At 42.2% G+C, this 24358-nt stretch overlaps 1 protein-coding gene across 1 annotated transcript; it reads left to right on the top strand.

The window, feature by feature from the left end:
* Nucleotides 1–16506: 16506 nt before the first annotated feature.
* LOC311107421 (sestrin-3-like) lies at nucleotides 16507–21880 on the top strand. Its single transcript, XM_084149913.1, has 8 exons — nucleotides 16507–16629; nucleotides 18607–18789; nucleotides 19531–19776; nucleotides 19908–20022; nucleotides 20377–20501; nucleotides 20717–20883; nucleotides 21141–21285; nucleotides 21503–21880. The coding sequence occupies exons 1-8, from the start codon at nucleotides 16522–16524 to the stop codon at nucleotides 21590–21592; spliced, it is 1179 nt and encodes a 392-aa protein (XP_084006039.1). The 5' UTR covers nucleotides 16507–16521; the 3' UTR covers nucleotides 21593–21880.
* Nucleotides 21881–24358: the final 2478 nt, after the last annotated feature.

The raw sequence follows: 24358 nt of genomic DNA, 5'->3' as shown, positions 1-24358 counted from the left end.
CTGAAAAATCGAATCCTTCTTGGAACTCTTGATCAACATGACAATCCTGGGATTATTGTGTGACCACAATCAAAACAAACCAGAGCCTGTAATACCTTGGATTGTATAGGGTACATTTCTGGGTTTGAAATTAAAGCTGACAGTCTGCACTTTAACCTCATAGTCATTATATCATTTAAAAGACAAAGTGCTGTAGTACAGAGCCAAAACAACAACAAAAATAGTCACTGCCCCAATACTTTTGGCGCTGCCTGTATTTTAAATAGCTTATGACTATAGATCTAAATAGAAATCTCTTATCCAATTGTTACACTCCCATGTCTAATACACTTTATGCTCTGAAAGGAAGAGAGTTTTAGATGATGTCACCTTCTGCTTCTGTGATTGGTGGGTATGAATACCTGTTTGTTACCAAGCTTTACCAGTTGGGAAAATTGGATGGAAATGACTGAATTGGAATGAGTATATTTAGAAAGGGTGTGAAATCGTGACTGAAGCTCTGACATCAGTGTTTATTTTCCAAGAGTAAGAGTTTTGTTATGTGTCTTTGAATCTTGCTTTGCTCAACAGGTGTTGAGGTGTTGTTGCAATAATTATGTGTCTTGCAATATGTTCAACATGCAGTTTAATTTTTGAGGCTTTATCAGAATTTCATTTATCTTGAAATGAATTTCCCTTGACCAGTGAGTGAACTTAAATTAGGGGTGGTATGTTGGTGTTAGCTGCCTGAGGGACTGACTGAGCGGTGTGACAGTGTGCCATTCTCTCCTCTAAAGGTTTATTTAGCCACCTCTGGTGGGTGGCTTGGCACTTTGAAACAGGAAGTCGTGGGTGAAATGTCAGCAGGTGGTTCCTCCCAGTGTTTGTGGTTTACCATCTTCTAAATTATTTACAGGCCTGGATCAGATGGTTTTCATAACAGATAACTTCCCTTCCTAGAATCACTGGGTTATTTTCTTAATGTACAGTACCAGTCAAAAGTTTGGACAGACATACTCATTCAAGGGTTTTTCTTTATTTTTACTACTTTCTACATTGTAGAATAATAGTGAAGACATCAAAACGATGAAATAACACATATGGAATCATGTAGTAACCAACAAAGTGTTAAACAAATCAATATATATTTTACATTTGAAATTCTTCAAATAGCCACCCTTTGCCTTGATGACAGCTTTGCACACTCTTAGTATTCTCTCAACCAGCTTCACCTGGAATGCTTTTCCAACAGTCTTGAAGGAGTTCCCACATATGCTGAGCACTTGTTGGCTGCTTTTCCTTCACTCTGCCGTCCGACTCATCCCAAACCATCTCAACTGGGTTGAGGTCGGGGGATTGTGGAGGCCAGGTCATCTGATGCAGTACTCCATCACTCTCCTTCTTGGTAAAATAGCCCTTACACAGCCTGGAGGTGTGTTCGGTCATTGTCCTGTTGAAAAACAAATGATAGTCCCACTAAGCACAATACAGATGGGATGGCGTATCGCTGCAGAATGCTGTGGTAGCCATGCTGGTTAAGTGTGCCTTGAATTCTAAATAAATCACAGGCAGTGTCACCAGCAAAGCACCCCCACATCATAACACCTCCTCCTCCATGCTTTACGGTGGGAACTACACATGCGGAGATCATCCGTTCACCCACACCACGTCTCACAAAGACACAGCGGTTGGAACCAAAAATCTCCAATTTGGACTCCAGACCAAAGGACACATTTCCACTGGTCTAATGTCCATTGCTCGTGTTTCTTGGCCCAAGCAGCTCTCTTCTTCTTATTGGTGTCCTTTAGTAGTGGTTTCTTTGCAGCAATTCGACAATGAAGGCCTGATTCACACAGTCCCCTCTGAACAGTTGATGTTGAGATGTGTTTGTGACTTGAACTCTGTGAAGCATTTATTTGGGCTGCAATTTCTGAGGCTGGTAACTCTAATGAACTTATCCTCTGCAGCAGAGGTACCTCTGGGTCTTCCATTCCTGTTGCGGTCTTCATGAGAGCGCTTGATGGTTTTTGCGACTGCACTTGAAGAAACTTTCAGTTCTTTAAATGTTCTGTATTGACTGACTTTCATGTCTTAAAGTAATGATGGACTGTCGTTTCTCTTTGCTTATTTGAGCTGTTCTTGCCATAATATGGTCTTGGTCTTTTACCAAATAGGGCTATCTTTTGTATACCCCCCCTACCTTGTCACAACACAATGCATCAAGAAGCAAAGAAATTCCACAAATTAACTTTTAACAAGGCACACCTGTTAATTGAAATGCATTCCAGGTGACTACCTCATGAAGCCGGTTGAGAGAATGCCAAGCGTGTGCAAAGCTGTCATCAAGGCAAAGGGTGGCTATTTGAAGAATCAAAAATCAAAAATATATTTTGATTTGTTGAACACTTTTTTGGTTACTACATATGTGTTATTTCATAGTTTTGATGTCTTCGCTATTATTTTACAATGTAAAAATAAAGAAAAACCCTTGAATGAGTAGGTGTGTCCAAACTTTTGACTGTTAGCGTATGTCTGTGGAAGGCCCAATAACGTTTGAGGAACAAAGGCCTTTGGGATTTTGTGTAGAAGTGCCATTTTAAGTTTAGTTTTCATTGTCTTACCTCTTTCTCAACTGGTTTATTCCCCAAACTGAAACAAGTACTGTACTTCTTCGGTTCTTTCCAAAGTGATTACCTCAAGAAAAAGAAGAAGGATGCATGTTAGAAGTATTTGAATAGGGCCACTGTGTCAGGCCATGCAGCTGTGACTTGCAGATGGCCTAACCACTTGCTGAATACTGTGGAAAAATAGGGAAGAAAGAGAAACAGCTGAGCTGTTCTTGTAAAAGGTTACATTGAGAATCTAGACATCATTTAGAAAGTGGTTTGTAATATAAACAATCCATTTTACATGCCATTATCTGATTCGGAATGCTTGCTGTGTGATTCTTCTCTTTGATTGAGATTTGATTTACCCAATCTCTAGAACATCTACACTGTAAATACAAGAGCAAGCAATATACACTGAGTGTAAAAAACATTGGGAACACCTTCCAAATATTGAGTTGCACCCCCTTTTGCCCTCAGAACAGCCTCAATTAATCGGGGCATGGACTCTACAAGATGTCAAAAGCGTTCCACAGGGATGGTGGCCCATGTTGACTCCAAAGCATCCCACAGTTGTGTCAAGTTGGCAGGCTGTCCTTTGGGTGTTGGACCATTCTTGATACACACAGGAAACTTTTGAGCATGAAATCGTTGTAGTTCTTGACACACTCAAACCGGTGTGCCTGGCACCTACTACCATACTCCATTCAAAGGCACTAAATATTTTGTCTTGCCCATTCACCCTCTGAATGGCACACATACACAATCCATGTCTCAATTGTCTCAAGGCTTAAACATCCTTATTTAACCTGTCTCCTCCCCTTCATCTACACGGATTTGAAGTGGATTTAACAAGTGACATCAATAAGGGATCATAGCTTTCACCTGGATTCACCTGGTCAGTCTGTCATGGAAAGAGCAGGTATTCTTAATGTTTTGTACACTCAGTGTATACGCTATTTCTCTTTTTATCCAGCAAATATCCATTCTTGCTGTAGTAAATCCGAACATTGTTTATGAAATCATGATTTAGCATGCCATGTAATACTTACATCACTTCATGAATTTAGGAGATGGGTTAATGGGGTTATTAACTATGACAATACGTTTTATAAGTCTGTGCCCTTTGCTGTAAAACAGCTTGATCAGGTTCCTATCAGATTCGTTGAGACCAAATGACAGCTTTATGCAGCCCTTTCACATCATAATAAGAAACTGAAGTTTTATATTTAGACTTGACCTCTCATGGAATGTTCTAACATCTAATTTTTCACCTATGAAATTGCCCCTCCAGTTCAATTGTGGAAAGGTTGCGCTCTATTCTGATTATTTAGATTAGAGTTATCTGGTTCAGACGGGTCATGCGTGTCTGCCTAAATGGCTATCACATGATGTTTTTGTGGACATAACTGTGTGTTAATCTAATAGGTATTCAGGAGTTAGAATCTAGCAGCTCAGCTTTTCTCCTCTCTAGTTTCTCCAACCATAACAACTATTACATCTAGCACATTCAAAGGATATTCAAACATTTCAAAGTAAAGTCATATAAAATATGTCATGGTATTTACATGTGCGAGGTGAAAGTAGTCATATGAAATATGTCATGGTATTTACATGTGCGAGGTAAAAGTAGTCATATGAAATATGTCATGGTATTTACATGTGCGAGGTAAAAGTAGTCATATGAAATATGTCATGGTATTTACATGTGCGAGGTAAAAGTAGTCATATGAAATATGTCATGGTATTTACATGTGCGAGGTAAAAGTAGTCATATGAAATATGTCATGGTATTTACATGTGCGAGGTAAAAGTAGTCATATGAAATATGTCATGGTATTTACATGTGCGAGGTAAAAGTAGTCATATGAAATATGTCATGGTATTTACATGTGCGAGGTAAAAGTAGTCATATGAAATATGTCATGGTATTTACATGTGCGAGGTGAAATAAATATTTCAGGCTGGTGCAATTTCAGTGACATATTTCTAGCTATATTATATACTATATATTATATTTCAGCTCTAAGGGGTGTGCTAACAAGGCTGACTTGTCATTGCTCTGAGCTTGTTTTGTGTGCCTGGATGTGTTTTTACCAGCTGTAGAATGAGAATGCTTGTACACCAGTCCCCTCTCCCAGTGGAACTGGGGCCACAATGATCGTGAGCTGTCATCATTAATGGGGGTGAATATTGGGTACTATCTCCCTTTCGCCATTCACTGGTAGTTGATTGACTCCCTGAACAGATGACTCAGTCCATGGCAATAACTCCTGATATTATAGACCCATATGAGGCCCAAGATCTTAGTCAACTTCATGTTCTAGAAAAACAAGCGGACGCTGATGATATTGATATCTGTTCCCTCAATGAATATTCAGCTACTTCACCCTCAGATGGGGATGAGAGAATGAATATTGACCTTAATGTAACAGCTAATGAACAAAGTTAAACAGAGGTCCAGTGAAATGCGGTAGCCTCATCCTTCCAGAACATAAACCAAACAAAGAGCTAACTACCATTTCTAATGACTGTTTGTTGCAGTGACATACTTGGAAAATATTCAGACCTTGGATGTTCCCTTGAAGTAAACGGTCGCCTTTCACACTCACACTCCCTGTAGGTCTCTCACCTCACCTCTCTTCTCTACCTCAGCTTTGTTGCTTATGACGTATTGCTCCTGAGGGAGGCCAAGAGTGTGAGAAGCTACTTTTGGCAATGAAACAAACCACATGTAAAATCTTTAGATAGAATTACATTTACATAAATCAGAGTTTATTCGTTTTATGCACAGGATACAGCAGGGTGTAAAAGGTACAATGAAATGCTACAATGATGTACTTGCAAGATCTTCTTTCAACATTGCATTAACAAAAAAAATACTCAATAACCACCTTTTTGCTGTTGATAAAAATAGTATTTTAAAAAATAGTATTTTATCAACAGCAAATGCTACAGAAGGTAGTGAATTAGGAGGGAATGTGTATGTCTTGTGGGAGCAAAAACATTGTAAATCTAGCAGGACATATTCGATTGTTGCCCAGATTACTGTTTAGGACAAAAGCACTATTCATTCAATTTATTTTTATTTATTTTATTTATCCTTTATTTAACTAGGCAAGTCAGTTAAGAACAAATTCTTATTTACAATGACGGCCTACACCGGCCAAACCTGGACGACGCTGGGCCAATTGTGCGCCGCCCTATGGGACTCCCAATCACGGCCGGTTGTGATACAGCCTGGAATCAAACCAGGGGGTCTGTAGTGACGCCTCAAGCACTGAGATGCATTGCCTTAGACCGCTGCGCCACTTGGGAGCCAAGACCTGTGTGTGGACTGAGTTAGTCCAAGCTTAAAGCAACAAGGGGGCAGAAGGTCAATAAAATAATCTTTTGAACACAATAGTCATTAGTTGATATCACATGTTTGGGGAGAGAGCAATGATACTTGTTTATTTCCAGACCACAGTAGCAGGGAACCATGGGATGGCTGTGATTTAACCTGGCATTTACAGACGGGGCCCACCCACTTCTTGGCCAAGTTGGAGAGGCAGGGGGAAAAAGGGTTATATTTTTCACAAGTCTGTATTAGCTCTGTGGCTCTGATGACATATGCCAGAATATTGGTCCTCTCTCTCAAATGTGTTTATTTGAACAGTAAATATACATAGATTTTTTTACACAACAACTACTTTATACTAGGCCTCACATTCAGTTATATGGATTGAGGACATTGCTGCAGTAGAATCTTGATCTAGTTTGACAAAGATTGGCTCTCTTTAAGGGACTGATAACATTTATTGTCCAACCAAAATAGTATAATCCCAGTGGTGCTCTGAGATATTGGTTTTCTCCAGGTTGGAGAGCACGTCAGGCTCTGAGACAAACTTACTAAATACAGACAGGCAAGAGCACTCCTCAGCTAGAGTCCCCCCTGGGGCCCTGCTGACTGCTATGAAAGGGCGAGATTTTATGTAATAATTTAATATCAATAAATAAATAAAATAAAATACCACCCATTAACCTATTAGAAGTTGAAGCAACAATCTCAGATGTGTGTTTTATTACTGCTTTTTAACCACTTTTGTGTTGTTAAGGGTTATCTGTATATAATGAATTAGTTACCTCTCTAGATGGCTGGCTGGTCAAAAATATATAGCTCAGTGGGTCAAACATGCCTGGACATGCCCTTACAGACTTGACTTGTTGTTTTACCAAAGTGAAACAAGTCCCAAGCCAAACATGTAAGGATGAAGATATGAATAACTATACAGGTGAAGAAGAAAGATGTTTCAGCTTACACTTCTCTGAGCCCATTCCATTTTAATTTTGTAATAATAGCCATCCCACAGGGCACAAACTGGCTGAATCAACATTGTTTCAACATAATTTGTCAACGTATTGTGACGTGGAATCTACATGGAAAATACATTAGATTTGAAAAAAAGTAATCAACTGTTGTTTTAAGGGTGACATTTCAACCACAGGATTATGTCATCATGGTAACCAAATTTCAACATAGACAAACGTTGTATAAAATATGTTGAATTTGTACCGTTAAAACAATGTCAGATCTTCACAGTTATATCCATCGGGGAGAAAAATTGCCTACGCAGCACCTCCTACTGGAGAGTTGATCTATCTACAGCTACCCTTTGGTCTCCCATCCAGGGATTTAACCAAGCCCAGCTTTGATATTTGGCACTGACTATTACCAATGTGCTATTGTGAGAATGATTGTTGAGAGCTCTCCACTTAAAAACTAAATATTCACTGTTGCTATCAAAGTCATTACAAAAGGGTAGGTTTAACAGAGCAAATGAAATGTGACCATACTTTTTTACTTTAATATCATTAATATGATGCTATTCAGGCTTATATAGCATTTGCAAGATCATCAACAACTAGGATTCAACTAAAAATAGACAATTCAATAGGCCTAGGGTTTCAAGCTCTGGATGATTTCAAATGTAATGATATGTATTGATATTCAATTGTGTTTGATTGTCAATGCAACCAAATATCAACATTTGAAGGAGATGTATCTTATGATTGGATAGTTCCATATTAATTTGTAGAAAAACTGGAATTAAAGCCAGACTTAGGCAAGTTAACATGTTACAGATGCAGTGGAGAGCTTGTGTTTATACTTGGTGATTAGAACTTGGTTGCTTTCCTTTTCTTCAGACATTTCAGGGAATCGTTTCTTATGACATTACCTGATGCATGCATATGTTCCTTTTTTAGGACAATCTTCTGTTCCTCTATTTTGTTTCATACATCCACTGTTTTTTCTGATGAATTACTGGTAATCAAGTATCAGGAGGGACATATTGAATGTCATCTAGTCCCTCGACACTATCACACATACACCATTTATTGCTCTCTCTCTCTCTCTCTCTCTCTCTCCTCTCTCTCTCTCTCTCTCTCTCTCTCTCTCTCTCTCTCTCTCTCTCTCTCTCTCTCTCTCATACACCCACCTACAAACACTCCTGCTGATGTCAAGCTTGGGTAAGCATATACCCATACATCACTTGCGTTTCTTTTTATTCAGGGCCCTATATGAGACAAATGTATTTTGGACCCAGTAGGGACTGGAGTAGGCCCTGTGAGAGGTAATTTTGATTTCTGGCTTTCCTCTCTGTGGATTGTGGAATAATAAAGAAAAACACACTGCAAATTGATCTCAACGTTGAATGGATCAAAAAAATTTTTCCACCAGCAAAGCTAGCAGTAATTTACTTTCATATCAGCCTTTCAGTGAAAGAGTTGAAGCCTTAAATGCCATCTCTGTAAATTGATTGGCCTTTAGCATTTGCACGGACCCTACTCTTTACACTGCCTCTCTATGCTTTGATTGGGCACACTGTTACTGGAGCTGTCAGTGCACGGCAAGTTTTTTTCTCCTCTAGCTAAATGCCTAGACTTGTAGTGACACTGCTTTGTCAGCTGGGTAGGTGAACATCAAGAGAGATAGAGCCGTATCCATGCACTAATTAGTTGGAAAATGATAATCTTTATGAAACAAATGGATTACCCTCTCGGAACCCAATGTCAGCGCGTCCAGAACCAGGTATTCTTCTTGACTTAACTACTAAAAAGCCAGTCAACATTCCAATTTATGATTAACGTTAACTGGCTACTAATAAAGTTCCATCGACTGTGTCGTTCATTCATTTTGCCCTGAAAAACTTGTGGCAGTTTTGTCTCTCACGAAACTGTTAGCTAGAGTTAGCTCCAGAATTAACGTTAACGCTACTTCATATTCCTTGATGAGGTTGGATTTTTTTGTATCGAGAAACTTTTGCTTTAGCTAGCTAACTAATTGTTTTAATGTCCTACTAGCTAGTTTGTCGACATAAAATGGCTAACTAACTAGCTAACTGCCTTGCTAACTCAGACAACGGATTTGATGACTAGCTAGCTAGCGTTAGATGACAGGAGTTGACAAGGGGCAGGTGAGCAGCTAACTAACAGGTGGCTATTAAGTTAGCTAGCTAGTTTACTAGCCAAGGGGTGTAACGTTAGCTAGCTAACTAACGGTTCTTCTGAGCCAACTGGCCAAAGCAATGTCCAGCTAGCTAACTATTGTTTCTTATCTCTGAAATAGTTAGGTAAATCACGTTAACTAGCCAAAGTACCAACAATGCAATGCCAATAGTAATTATAGATTGTCATTTAATTGAGATAGCTAGCTGGCTATGGGGACTTCTTGAGGGGAAGATAACAAGCTGTCAAGAATTTTGCTTTGTCAGTCACAGTCAATGAATGAACATTTGCTGTTGTTGAAAAATGGTTTAGACATATCTATTCAACTAAACTAAAAGGATCGAGTGGTCACCTAGTCCTAGAATGTTGCCATAATGGATTGACAACTAGCTAACGTTAACTGGATAGTAAAAACTAACCTGTTAATCTGCAAACTAGGCAATACTTTTCTTCGTGATGTCTTTGCATTATGATTGTAGCTATATTTGCAGTCTAGGTTTGATGGCTATCAGCCGCCTACTCTTTTTGTGGGAGAATGCGATAATGACATCATTTGTAGAGATTTGCACGTGCAGAAAAAAAGTGTCTGCTAATGCAATGTTATTCCATCATTTTGGCAGTCTGTTCTGACGAGTTGCAAAGAATCTAGTTGGCTTGCTAACGAACAAAGGCCGTCGTTGACAATCAGAATTCAAGGAGCAGTTTTATTCTTCAGTTTCAATCGGCCTAATGCATTGTCCTCTGTCATAATGTCAAACGTCTGGTAAATATATTTGTTTTGTGTGTCTTTTTTCACTAAGATTTTGAATTCTTTGTGTGCAGTGATGCTGGGTGCACTGCCAATCAAAGTTGTTTTTCTCTTTTCTGTGCTGTTTTTCCATGTACAGCCGATAGGGGACAGTGCGGATAGGAGAACTTGTTTACTGCGATTCAACATTCAGAAGTAGCTTGAACAAGAGAGGAATGTGCTGTGACATGCATTCCTTAATATTTGATGTAAAATTATATTTGACCTGTACCTACACTTGCATATAGGGGTTTAGACCTAGGCTTTCTTCAATGCCATGTATATGTCAGATGTGCCACATTTACCTCCTGCACCAAACCTGTCATACACAAAAATGTGATGAATAGCCTACCTACCCATTTGCAGATTTGACTAGACAGAAGCGTGGGATGTATATTTTTCATTTGAATAAACAAGATCCTATCTGAGGTTTACCATTTGGACATTTGTTGCAGCTCTGGTGAGAAAACAACAGGCATATTGTTGCATCATGCTTTTGGGTGTTCTTTGTGCAGAACCAAAAACATCATAAATAAGCTGGCCATAAAGTGTGCACACTGGCCCAAAGTAGGGCCACCTCCTAGACTATGTTTCTCCCCTTACTACCTTATATCCAGTCAATAAAAGTGCCACAGATAAATGTCAGGTGTTAAAAACAGTCTTATCTGCTGGCATTGATATGAATTGGTCATTCTTACATACAAACCCCACCGGCCACGTTGTGTGTGTGTGTGAGCGTTGCAAAATAAATGTACACACATTATTCAATCATTTCACCCACACTGCTCGATCGCGTCTGCGTAGCCAAGTGCTAAAATATAACTTGGTTCTATTTGATACACGCCAAGCACTGCAAGTCCCCTCCTTATTGGGTATCAGGAAGATACAAACCCACCTGGATGCTTGAAAGACAGAGTAGGAGAGATTAAAGATAGCTAAAACTAGCTAGGTTTCACTTTTTATCTGTGGATTAAATGTCAGAGTAGAGAAACACGATTTTGTATGACCATGTGCATGACGGGTAAAATAACAACCCAATGTTTATCTCCCAGGACAAGCTAGCTAGCAAGAGCTAGCTATCTGAATGTCCATGAATGTTTCATGTGTGTTTTGTCAGCATATTAGGCATGCTTCTAGTTTGAAAAAGAGGCAGAGAGAGGGTTGAAAAGTGTGTGTGGGGGGTATGAATGTAACTAACCAGGTTACAAAAGAGGACTAGATCAAGCAAATAAAGTAACCTGAATTCTGAAATACCTTGTGTGCATTAGGACTTGTGTTTCCTGTCTATGCTCAGCTGTCTGTCTCATGTCACCATATAATCTGGTTCTACCTGCCTGTCATATTATTTCAGTTTTTTTTTGTGTGTTATACATGTATGTTTGCCTGTGTCTCTCCATTTGTAGCCTGGTATGTTTGTGGGTCTTCTATGGCTACTGTCCTGCCCAGCTCACCCCTCCCCCTCCTCCTGTGGGCTGCAGCTGGCTGTTTTGCACACTTCCCTCGGTTCAGTTTGCAGAGCCAAAAACAGAGCTCACCATTTGTGTTTCCGGTGAAGAGGGACGAGTGTGTTAAAGGCAGGCAGCCTGGACTCGACACTAGCAGAGCAGCGCATGACAAGGACAGACACCTTCAGGCTCACTTGGAATGCAAATAGAATATCCATCTATCTCCTCCTCCATCTGCAGCGAACCCCCTCCCCTGCAGCCCCTTGTACTACCTCATCCGCTCCCTCCCGCTGTCACATTTACCCTTTGAACCATTACTTGCATTATTTTTCTACTCTTTGTTCTCTTTTCCTTGGTCATCTCCGCATACTTCCCATTTTTTATTTCATACTCCACAATTTATAGGCCATTGTCTATTTAAGCAATAAGGCACAAAGGGATGTGGTATATGGCCAATATACCACGGCTAAGGGCTGTTCTTATGCACGACGCATCGCAGTGCCTGGACACAGCCCTTAGCTGTGGTATATTGGCCATATACCACAAACCCCCGAGGTGCCTTACTGCTATTATAAACGGGTTACCAACGTAATTAGAGCAGTAAAAATAAATGTTTTGTCATACCCGTGGTATACGGTCTGAAATACCACGGCTGTCAGCCAATCAGCATTCAGGGCTCGAACCACCCAGTTTATAATCGCCTGTTTCCCATCCCCTTTTCCCATGTCTTTGTTTGTTTCTTCCTCCCCTCTTTCCCTCCCCTCACCACTGCCACTATCCTTTGCATCTCGTTTCTACCTTGTGATGTTCTCCGATCAATAAACAAATGCGTTTCCCTCTGCAGCAGGGACCAGGGTCAGGATGGATGATGTGGTAAATTTTTGCATTTCAAATCGTGTTAACCTCTGCAGAGACCCAGGGAGTTAGAGGCCTTCGTCAGGACAATACTTTATTGAAAGGCTTTCAGCTGAATTACAGCCTCTCAACCTTCCCCACTTAATACAATACAGCAGTCTGCTCTATGAAACACTCAGTCATCCCCGTGCATGTTATTAGTCTCTGCCTTTACACTTTGAGATTATATGCTGTTGCAATCAATATGGCAAGTCTATATAGGCCTATGTGTTAATTCCCTTGATTAGCCTATAGCAGTTGACTTGCGCCTAGAGGGCCTTTCAGTTGATTTCATCATTTTTTACTCATTTATACTGAACAAAAATATAAACGCAACAATTTCAAAGAGTTTGAGTTACAGTTCATATAAGGAAATCAGTCAATTTAAATAAATAAATTAGGCCCTATTAAATGGATTTCACATGACTGGGTAGGGGCGCAGCCATGGGTGGCCCTGGGAGGCCATAGGTCCACCCACTTGGGAGCAAGGCCTACCCACTGGGGAGCAAGGCCCAGCCAAACTGACGATCCCGCAGGTGAAGAAAATGGATGTAGAGGTCCTGGGCTGGCGTGGGATCTTTTATTTCAATTCATGAAACATGGGACCAGCACTTTTACATGTTGCGTTTATATTTTTGTTTAGTGTAGTTGTACATTAGCTACGTATTTTTATTTTGTGCCACTTGTTAGTTGGGCTATACATACATAAATACAAATGTGTTAAGAGTCAGCAGAATTGATGTGCGACTCATTAATGTGTCATTTCTTCCCTGGGACTGATGAAAGGATGTTGGTTCCTGTTTTAGTTTGACTAGACTACTTTCTATAATGGAACATGTTGGAGATGAATTTCCCTATTAGAGCATGCCAAGAGATCTGAGTAGAGTGATTGTACCATATAGAAAATGTATGCCGTTGTGATAGTTTAAAGTGTCTGAGATTTTCTTGTCTGGTTTGAATTATTAGTGAACGATTGCAGAATTCCAACAATGGTGAACAGAATGACTAGTTCCATGTTTCTGAAGCAGGTCACTCACCATGCCTGTATGTTTGCCAGTGACACCTTCCATACAGGTTCTCTCATACTGTAACTTAAAGGGATACTTCTGGATTTTGGCAATGAGGCCCTTTATCTACTTCTCCAGAGTCAGATTAAGTCGTGGATACCATTTTTATGTCTCGGTGTCCAGTATGAAGGAAGTTTAAAGGTAGTTTTGCAAGCCAGTGTTAACTAGCGTTAGCACAATGACTGGAAGTCTATGGTATCTGCTAGCATGCTTGATTATGTTGACCTACAGAGCTATCAGGTAAATGGTGACTGGCCTGTTGAGAGGTGCTGAACGCATTTGTCTTTACTGCAACTCTGGGAGGCTGTTTTTAATCATGCTTGGTTATCGGGCCCTGCTGAACTGTGATATGGGTGGTCCTCTGTAGCTCAGCTGGTAGAGCATGGCGCTTGTAACGCCAAGGTAGTGGGTTCGATCCCCGGGACCACCCATACACAAAAAAAAAAAAAAAAAATGTATGCACGCACGAATGTAAGTCGCTTTGGATAAAAGCGTCTGCTAAATGGCATATTAAATTTAAAATTTTTAATTTATTAATTTAAATTAAATATATTTACAGGGGGAGTGGGACATGGACTCTGAGGCTCGTAGCATCCTGGTTGGGAATGGGGTTCCATTTGGCTGACTGGTCTGGAGCGTTGTCATTCCAGCTTCAACGCATCGGTCTGACATATTAATAACACACATTAATAATGTGGTGTCATGGCCACAGCGCCTCAGCAGGATGTTTATGAGACCGACTTTAAAGCCTGACAGAGCCCTGACATGATTCCCCCCCCCCCCCCCTCACTGAAATGTAAATTCAAGTGTTTCATTCACTTGTATAGAACTTGATTCTCAGAAAGTACCTCAAAACACCCATGGAGACTTGGTTAGACTGAGCTCCTAAAGAGTGGGACTTTTATTGCTCTCTGAGGCTTGTTTGTTGAAGCCAGACAGAACACTGATATGGAACGTGGGGCCACAAATCAGCAGCCATGCAGGCACAGAGTTGTGGGGGCATACGTGTAGGGTTGACATCGTGTGAGTGACAGAGGCCAGTGCCATAGACATTGATATTAGACAGGCGAGGCCCATGTCATAGAGTTGAGCTCCCATGTTCCTTGAAAGTAGGCAAGTAGGTCAGGATCCAAGTCTGCATGTCAGATCTTTCTCTCCTGTTTGCTATGCTCTCTGTCACTGAACCGCTTACATTTGTTCTCTCTTCAAAGGCCTCCACACATCCTTACCATGCACGCTCTATCTAGGACTACCGTGAGATTGACACATTGCAGTCAATAGCTGTTACATGGTGATAAAAAGGACTAAGGTCATCGTGAATGAGGACTTGTATACTTGAAGGCCATAGAAATGGAATGCCACATTTAATAATGAATGCCATGGGGATGTCAGCTGAGTGTTTAAACCCCCTAGGCCTATCCTGTTCCCCTTCTTGACATCCAGCAAAATATTGGAGGAGATGTAGGGGCGGCAAGTAGCTGAGTGGTTAAGAGCGTTGTGGCAGTAACCGAAAGGTTGCTGGTTCTAATCCCCGAGCCGACTAGGTGAAAAATCTGTCGATGTGCCCTTGAGCAAGGTACTTAACCCTAGTTGCTCTGGATAAGAGCGTCTGCAAAATAAATAAATAAATAAATAAAAATAAATAAAGTGTATTAATTTAATATTGGAAAGTCTTTGTACCTAATGTTGGAGGAAGAGCAGCGCCACCTGCTGGGTAAGGCATGAAGTGAAGCGTTTTTATGAGCCAGTGAGATATGCTAACATGGGGCTAAATGCCAAGGAGCTATTACGTGAGGTGTTGGAACTACATAACGACCATCGCCAATCACCATCGCTGCCACCCACCAATATTTAGCTGATATAGATATACCTTTGGTATGAGGGGAGACATAACTCTCCACAGTGGTGGGTTACTGAGAACACCAGGCTCTGCCAGCAGAAGCTGCTTAGCCACTTGGCCCCTAGGTAAGCTGCCCTCTCACATTTCACGCACTGGTGCCAACATTTCCGGCCCGGTGCCAACACCTTTTCCTAGAAGCAGTTGTATGAGAGGTAATAAATGTATTTTAGCCTCTATGACCAGTCTCTCTCTCTGAGTCCATGTTTCTATTGGCCAGTGGCTCTCCTCCTCCCCAGCCAGTCTCTCTCTATGAGTCCATGTTTCTATTGGCCAGTGGCTCTCCTCCTCCCCAGCCAGTCTCTCTCTATGAGTCCATGTTTCTATTGGCCAGTGGCTCTCTTCCTCCCCAGCCAGTCTCTCTCTCTATGAGTCCATGTTTCTATTGGCCAGTGGCTCTCCTCCTCCCCAGCCAGTCTCTCTCTATGAGTCCATGTTTCTATTGGCCAGTGGCTCTCCTCCTCCCCAGCCAGTCTCTCTCTCTATGAGTCCATGTTTCTATTGGCCAGTGGCTCTCCTCCTCCCCAGCCAGTCTCTCTCTGTCGTTTTTGACTTTCCTCCTTCATTGCTGTGGTTCTTCCCTCAATGAGGCCTCATTCAGTTCCAGCCTTACAATCCCCCATACACCCAAGTTCCTCTGCTTTTCTCTGCTCTTCTCAACTAATTTTAAAAATGGAGGACTTTGAGCAGTTCTGGCATTATTCAGGGTATCACTCTTAATTCACTGTAGTCTCATTGCATCCTCCTATGACTTTTGATCTGTTTGTCTTTTGGTTGATACTCACCTGGTACTGTGACTGTGTGGGATGCTGAGCTCTTTTCTTTACGAGCAAGTCTGTCTCTGCCTGAAAAGTGTGCCGAGCGGCCTTGTTTGTTTGTGTTTTGCAGGGGAATATTGTGAGGAATGTCAAGTGGTACAATATCTCTGCTGCGGTTATAAGAAGGCTCCTATCGAAGGTTGATTCAAAGTTCATAATCCACAGTCCTGACCTGCCTGCAATTCACATGCTGATCTCACTGTAGGCTGACACCACAGGGACCATCAAAACAGAGGCTATCTGTCAGCCTGCCTGCCACATAAGCAAACCTCTCTAAAATAGGCTTGTGGAAAATCAGGCAATTATTTTATTACCCATTTTGTTATAAAACGTAGATTTTCACCTGGCAAGGATGAATCGTAGCATAGACCTAGTTGCTGTGTGCATTGTCAGTGACATTGTCTCTGCCACCTGTCTCACCCTCCTCTTCCTCTGGTCCTGTCCAGGTGATGAAGGTGAACGCTGAGAAGGAGCGGGTGTCGCTGCGGTGTATGAAGGCTCTGGCCAGCAGGGGGTGTGTGGACACCGTGTCCCAGCAGATGGCCTCTCACCCCCAGTACCTGGAGAGCTTCCTCCGCACCCAGCACTACATCCTCCACATGGACGGCCCCCTGCCCCTGCAGTACCGCCACTATATCGCCATCATGGTGAGGCCACTGGACACACACTGCGCACACACACACACACTGCATGATGCACAGAAATGCGTCTGGTATTTGCACCAATCACCCCACGCACAGTTGCATACACTGACACCACTTTCATGTACCGTACCAGTCAAAAATGTGGACACACCTACTCATTCAATGGTTTTTCTTTATTTTTTACTATTTTCTACATTGTAGAATAATAGTGAAGACATCAAAACTATAAAATAACACATATGGAATCATGTAGTAACCAAAAAAGTGTTAAACAAATGAAAATATATTTTATATTTCATATTCTTCAAAGTAGCCACCCTTTGCCTTGATGACAGCTTTGCACACTCTTGGCATTCTCTCAACCAGCTTCATGAGGTAGTCACCTGGATTGCATTTCAATTAACAGGTGTGCCTTGTTAAAAGTTAATTTGTGGAATTTCCTTAATGCGTTTGAGCCATTCAGTTGTGTTTTGACAAGGTAGGGGTGGTATACAGAAGATAGCCCTATTTGGTAAAAGACCAAGTCCATATTATGGCAAGAACAGCTAAAATAAGCAAAGAGAAACGACAGTCCATCATTACTTTAAGACAGGAAGGACAGTCAATCTGGGAAATGTCAAGAACTTTGAACGTTTCTTCAAGTGCAGTCGCAAAAACCATCAAGTGCTATGATAAAACTGGCACTCATGAGGACCGCCACAGGAAAGGAAGACCCAGAGTTACCTCTGCTGCAGAGGATAAGTAAATTAGAGTTACCAGCCTCAGATTGCAGCCCAAATAAATGCTTCACAACATCAACTGTTCAGAGGAGACTGCGTGAATTACATTTACATTTTAGTCATTTTAGCAGACGCTCTTATCCAGAGCGACTTACAGTTAGTGAGTGCATACATTTTTCATACTGGCCCCCTGTGGGAATCGAACCCACAACCCTGGTGTTGCAAGCGCCATGCTCTACCAACTGAGCTACAGGCCTTCATGGTCGAATTGCTGCAAAGAAACCACTACTAAAGGACACCAATAATAAGAAGAGACTTGCTTGGGCCAAGAAACACAAGCAATGGACATTAGACCAGTGGAAATCTGTCCTTTGGCCTGATGAGTCCAAATTTTAGATTTTTGGTTCCAACCGCCATGTCTTTGTGAGACGCAGAGTAGGTGAACGGATGATCTCTGCATGTGTGGTTCCCACCGTGAAGCATGGAGGAGGAGGTGTGATTGTGTTGGGGAGCTTTGCTGGTGACTCTGTCAGTGATTTAATTAGAATTCAAGGCACACTTAACCAGCATGGCTACCACAGCATTCTGCAGCGATACGCCATCCCATCTGGTTTGTGCTTAGTGGGACTATCATTTGTTTTTCAACAGGACAATGACCCAACACACCTCCAGGCTGTGTAAGGGCTATTTGACCAAGAAGGAGAGTGATGGAGTACTGCATCACATGACCTGGCCTCCACAATCACCCGACCTCAACCCAATTGAGATGGTTTGGGATGAGTTGGACCGCAGAGTGAAGGAAAAGCAGCCAACAAGTGCTCGACATATGTGGGAACTCCTTCAAGATTGTTGGAAAAGCATTCCAGGTGAAGTTGGTTGAGAGAATGCCAAGAGTGTGCAAAGCTGTTATCAAGGCAAATGGTGGCTACTTTGAAGAATCTAAAATCTATACAAAAAAGTAACTTTTTTTGGTTACTCATGATTCCATATGTGTTCTTTCATAGTTTTGATGTCTTCACTATTATTCTACAATGTAGAAAATAGTCAAAATAAAGAAAAACCCTTGAACGAGTAGGTGTTCTAAAACTTTTGACTGGTACTGTACATAAACAGTCAAACACATTTACACAGACGCAAACTCACCACAACCCACCCACGCACAATGACACAAACGTGGTCAACATCCTGGAGACAACCCTGTTCTTGCTGTAGATGTACTTGTATTGAAGTGTCTCTCTGTCCCTCCCTCCATCTCTCCCAGGCTGCAGCGCAGCATCACTGTGGCTACCTGGTGTCTCTGCACTCGGCCCAGTTCCTCAGGGTGGGGGGGGACCCGCTGTGGCTACAGGGGCTGAAGGCCGTCCCCCCTCGCCTACAACACCTTGACCAACTCAACAAGGTTCTGGCCCACCAACCCTGGCTCACCGCCCGCTCACACATACAGGTACCACAAGAACCAGCTCCTTGAAAAAGTTATGGGCTCTTATAAAAAAGATCTAATATGCCAAAGTAATGATGTTTTGGATGTTGATTGATTCTTATCTTTGTGGATTAGAGCAGTGGTTTCCTCTTTTTTTTTAAGGAACTCAGTCTAGCTTTCGACTTACTCCTTAAAGTTATAATGGTAGAATGCACAAGGGGAAATTTCAAAATTGAGTAGTGCCTCATCAGTATTCCTCTTGTCATGTTAGTCATTGCAGACCTTAGAGAGCTATTTATAACTTGTCAGAAATGTCCATATCAACTAGCCCATGTCAGCTAATGTTTTTTAGCAAGGTTTTTTAGCCCATAGATTTTGTTGTAATATCACATGAATACACATTAGATATGGCCAAATGTATAGAGTTGCAAGAAAATTAGCTTTAAAACGGCAACATTTTCTCTGCACCCCATGACAAAATGTGTATAATTACAGGAAATGTACTTTAAACCTGAAAAATGTTCTCTCCATCAAAAGAGGGGTGTGAACAGTTTGTTTCATGAACAGTGCTTGTGCCCATAGAAATAGACGTGGTGGGGAGGGGGGCGCGGGATGTTCCCCAACCCCAATGTTAGAAGGGGGACCTGAGTGAAAAAGTTTGGGAACCCCTGGTTTAGAGTGTCATATCCCTGATCAGTAGAGTTCTCCAGCCCTGTCTAATCTCTACCGTGAGGCCCACTCTCTGCTGTGTCCTTCCCTCACCAGGCATTGCTGAAGACAGGGGAGCAGTGCTGGTCTCTGGCTGAGCTGGTTCAGGCTGTGGTGCTGCTGGCCCACTGCCACTCCCTCTCTAGCTTTGTGTTTGGCTCGGGCACCGACGCCGACCCCGTCCCCCTCCCCAGAGCCCCCAACGGCACCCCCCCGGGCTACTGCCTCTGTGACGCTGCCAACGGCAATGTCAGTGCGCCTCCGCCTCTCACCACACCCTCAGAACACACCACACGACGACGGGTAAGGGTTGTGTGCTGTATCAGACTGAATATGACATCCGAACTATTCCACAACAGGTTGTTGCCTGAAAGACTACCGAAGTTGCATGTTGTTCAACTTCACGTCTTTTATCATGGTATCTGTCTTGGCAGTCTCTGGACTCCAGTTGTGAGATGGTGTGTCTGAAAGAGAGGATCCAGAAGTCCCAGGAGGAGAAAGAGAGGAGGGGGGAGTGTGTCCTACACACCCAGACACTCCAGCACACAGGTACACACACACACACACACACACACACACACACACACACAGCTGTCCCCGCTCACTTTCACATTCACACCCGACATTGTGAAGTGGCAAGGGCTAAACTTATCCTCGTGTGTGAACCAGTGGAGGCTGGTGGGAGGAGCTATAGGAGGACAGGCTCATTGTAATTGCTGGAATGGAATGAATTGAACGGTATAAAAAATATGGAAACCACGTTTGACTCCGTTCCATTTATTCCATTCCAGCCTTTACAATGAGCCTGTCCTCCTATAGATCCTCCCACCAGCCTCCACTGGTGTGAACGTTGCGTGATGGATCAACTATATTTATTTACCCTCTCTCACTGTTTCCTCTCAGATGGGAAAGATGAGGAGGAGATGATCTACTCAGCAGACCCCTCTCGTTTCATAACAGACCCCGAGTTCGGCTACCAGGAGTTTGCCCGGAAAGAGGAAGACCACTTCCAAGTATTCCGGGTGCAGGTAAGGACATGGCTTACATACATGTTGGAATATGTGAAACCCTGCTAGGAGGCGACAGGTGTCCATGTCAGTAAAGTAATAAATCAGCTTTCGTAGAATTTCAGTAGCATATACTGTAACGTATGTCTGGGTCTATAGTTAGCTGAGGTGTTACAGAAACCATGTGAGTATTTCAGGTTTGTTTGACTGTGTGTGTGTGTGGTGTGTCTGGACAGGACTACTCCTGGGAGGACCACGGCTTCTCCCTGGTCAACCGGCTGTACTCAGACATCGGGCACCTGCTGGACGACCGTTTCCGCAGCGTCACCGCCCTCCCCTCGTCCCACGGGCCTGACCTGAAGAGAGCCATCTGGAACTACATCCACTGCATGTTGGGAATTAGGTGAGGACATGCTACTAGTCTGCACACACACACACACACACACACACACACCTATACATACACAGGAACAAGCACACGTCAGGCAAATGAACACTGGGTACATAGTTAGAGTTCTTGTAAAGTGAGATGCTATCATGATCGCTTGCATTGCAGCCAGGTTAGGCCTATGATTCAATGCTTGTGATTCGCTGCAAGGGCCCCGCTTGGATTGCGTTCATGTTTGCATGACATGTGACACTTGTGGTGTGTGTCTGCAGGTACGACGATTATGACTATGGGGAGGTAAACCAGTTGCTGGAGAGGGAGCTGAAGCTTTATATCAAGTCTGTAGCCTGCTACCCTGACGCCACCAAGACCCCGCTGTGTCCTCTGCCCTGGGCTCCACTCAAACCTTCTGAGAGGGTACGCATGTCGCCCCATACCAATACACCCTGCATCCATATACAGCTGAACTATATACTGGAACTAAATGTACTGGACCATAATAGTTTTGTCCAAGTAATGTGCTGAAGGTGATCAAATGGGATGCAAAGAAGTAATTTGTGTTCTGTTTCACCCTCAACCACATTCCATCTCTTGCTCACTCTGATACGATCCTCTCATTTTTCTCTTCTCTTAGATCCATGTGAACTTGCTGATAATGGAGGCTCGGTTACAGGCTGAGCTTCTGTATGCTCTGAGAGCCATCACCCAGTACATGATAGCTTAGGTCAGTTGGTGGGAGGGAGAGGCACAAAATGAATGGCCAACGGCGCAGAAAGACCAAGCTAGAAGGCCGCAGGGTGGGAACCCCCCTACAGCAGGCAGGGATATGGGGAAGAGACTGGTAATTATGAGCAAGAAGAACAGTGCGACTATCTGTCCTATTTCTCAGTTAAAAACGGGAGAAAAAATAGTATAATGCAATCATTGAAGCTCTTTTTGTGGCATGCGCACTGCAGTGGAAAGCTGTTTTCCAAAGTCAAAACACGCAATGTAATTCCTCTCTTCCCCTCGCTCTGCCTGCTCATTTTCCACTCTGCAAGGGTGGTCTGTCCACTTTTAATTTAATGTATTTTCCTCTTATAAAATGTCTCTGCTGTTGATGGTTAATGTGCAATTATATTACTATTATTACAATAGATATTAATTATTTTCATTTGTATTAATGTATTGTTTGTCTCAATTCTGATGACTGTGATGAAAGCAGACGGTTGGTTCTGCAGTGTAGCAGATATGTACGTACCCATGGCCAACACAATACCCTATTTCTTGGTTTGTGATTAGTTTCGTCTTTTCAACTTTGCATTTGTTCAAAACCAATTTTTTTATCCTTTCTTATTGGATTGAGCGAATGTTTTGGAGATATTGCCATAATTTGTCTTGTTACAGTCCCTGTCAGTGTTGTTGTAGGTAGTTGGTGATGGTGATGGACAGTTGTTCATCGTAGCTCTCTTAACGTTTTGCGTTAGTACTGAAAGGTCAAGAACAAAACCAAAACACTGCAAGACGATATCACACAACTATAGTTTATTTTAAAAGCACTTTATATATTTATTAAATAAAACAAGGTAGCTCAGTGGTAGAGATGGAGACCGAAGTTGTTCTGAGTCTTTCCTTTCCACTCTATGGCGTCTGATAGAAAGGATCCTGAGGCTGCTTCTTGGGTCCCTCTGTATTCAGATCACCTGATCTCCATTCCTACAGTCACCCCGTTAACCCCAGAGTATTCTTGTGTAGGTGGAGTAGTGCAGGGCTACACAGGGTCCTAACAGAGGTCATGGCCCCAGATCTGACCTGACCTGAAGGAGGTCACAACTCACTTCAGTATCTTAGATAAATCTGAAATCGCTACGACAATTTAAAAACACATTTTAACTTTAATACATACAGGGGTGGCCAAAGTCATGTTTTGTAGAGTGACGCACAGCCATATAACTGTCTGTTTTTATATTGATGTGCTCTGGCATAGATCAAATGAAGGAATTTCCATTTCTAGGAAACCTCAACGTCCCTAAAACTGCATTGAAGGTCAGCAGCACTCTGAACTGGAATTTTGCAACATAAAAGTCCCCAAAAGTGACCTGCACTGGGTTTGAATTGCTGTTAAGCATACTCTATCTACTATGCTACAAAAGATGTAGACTAAGGATCATAAGTCATCGGTGCTCTGTGTATGATCTTGTGCATGTGAAAAGTAGGTCTGTCTTTCAATTATTTATTTGGTGAGCTTTATGACCTAAAATAAAGATGCTGATGCATGGTACAATTTGCAGAGCAGAAGAACGTGGGTACTGCAAACTATATTTTTATTTTTATTTAATTTAATTATATCCTTCATTTTTTGTTTTTTCTTTCTCGCTCTTGTTTTTAGTTTATTTTTTACACTTTTTGTAAACTTTGCATTACAGTACTATGATTGTTGAGCCCTTTGTTAAGTTGCTGGGTTCGCTGCTATGTCCTGCCGGTTGTGCTGCACCCTGAATATTTCAGCGGCAGTGAGGTTGATGACCCTGTTAATGGGCACGACCGTTTGAAACGACAGGAGAGAGAGAAATGAAGAAAAAAGAAAGTGCATATCAATAGAAGCAAAAGAAGCGCTTTTTAACGGAGGTGCCTTTAGGCCAAACTGAACTGGTGCTTGAGTGGACAGGCTAGTTTTCTCTGGGCTGAGTGTAGGCCTCGTTAGAGCAGACTGCCCCTTTTGGCTCCTCAGGAACAGTGTTCTGTGGCCCATAGAGAACGCCCAGTGCCATCACCACTGGACACATGGACACGGTTACTCTACTTAGAGTACTACAGTCCTCATTGGCTCCTTCTCAACACCTCTATGACATCGTTATGGCTCCAAATGCAGGAGCGAAAGCGTTTGTGTTCCTGTCTGAAGCTTCCGACCACCTGGCCAAGGAACGAAACGATAGAGCCACTGACACAAAGTTGGATGTTACAGTTGTTCAATATTTACCACGTAAATGAATGGACAATAAAAAAAATATTTAAAAAATGTAAAACGTAAGTGAAAAAAGCAAAAAATATGTTTTTGGGGAAATGTGAAGACTTAATTTTTCTATAAAGATGTTCTATCAAGTGAGTGTTTCCACTCTTTATTTATTTACTGTGGTTGCCTAATTGTGCTTTCACATTTGCCATATGCTGTAGTCAATTCCAAATCCACTTGTCAGTGCGTACAACTGAGGGACACGACAACTACATCGGTATCTCAAGCAAACCAGTTTAGTCAAACCATTCACAGTACTATTGGAAAAAGTGCAATTCAGAAACATACTATACACCTGAGTATACCAAACATTAGGAACACATTCCTAATATTGAGTTGCACATTTTGTCTTGCCCATTCACCCTCTGAATGGCACACATACACAATCCATGTCTCAATTGTCTCAAGTCTTAAAAATCCTTTAACCTGTCTCCCCTTCATCTACACTGATTGAAGTGGATTTAACAAGTGACGTCAATAAGGGATCATAGCTTTCAC

This window comes from Coregonus lavaretus (assembly GCF_964263955.1).
Source record: "Coregonus lavaretus genome assembly, chromosome: 32".
Taxonomy (NCBI): Eukaryota; Metazoa; Chordata; class Actinopteri; order Salmoniformes; family Salmonidae; genus Coregonus; species Coregonus lavaretus.
Note: the sequence above shows the minus strand (reverse complement) of the source record. Positions and strands in the feature narration are given on the sequence as shown.

Excerpts from the sequence above, each read along its gene's own strand:
- LOC311107421 (XM_084149913.1), top strand. The coding sequence starts at position 16,522 with ATGGCCTCTCACCCCCAGTACCTGGAGAGCTTCCTCCGCACCCAGCAC. Across the intron at positions 19,777-19,907 it reads AACACACCACACGACGACGG|TCTCTGGACTCCAGTTGTGA; the intron begins GTAAGGGTTGTG and ends CTGTCTTGGCAG. Across the intron at positions 20,502-20,716 it reads TCCAAGTATTCCGGGTGCAG|GACTACTCCTGGGAGGACCA; the intron begins GTAAGGACATGG and ends GTGTCTGGACAG.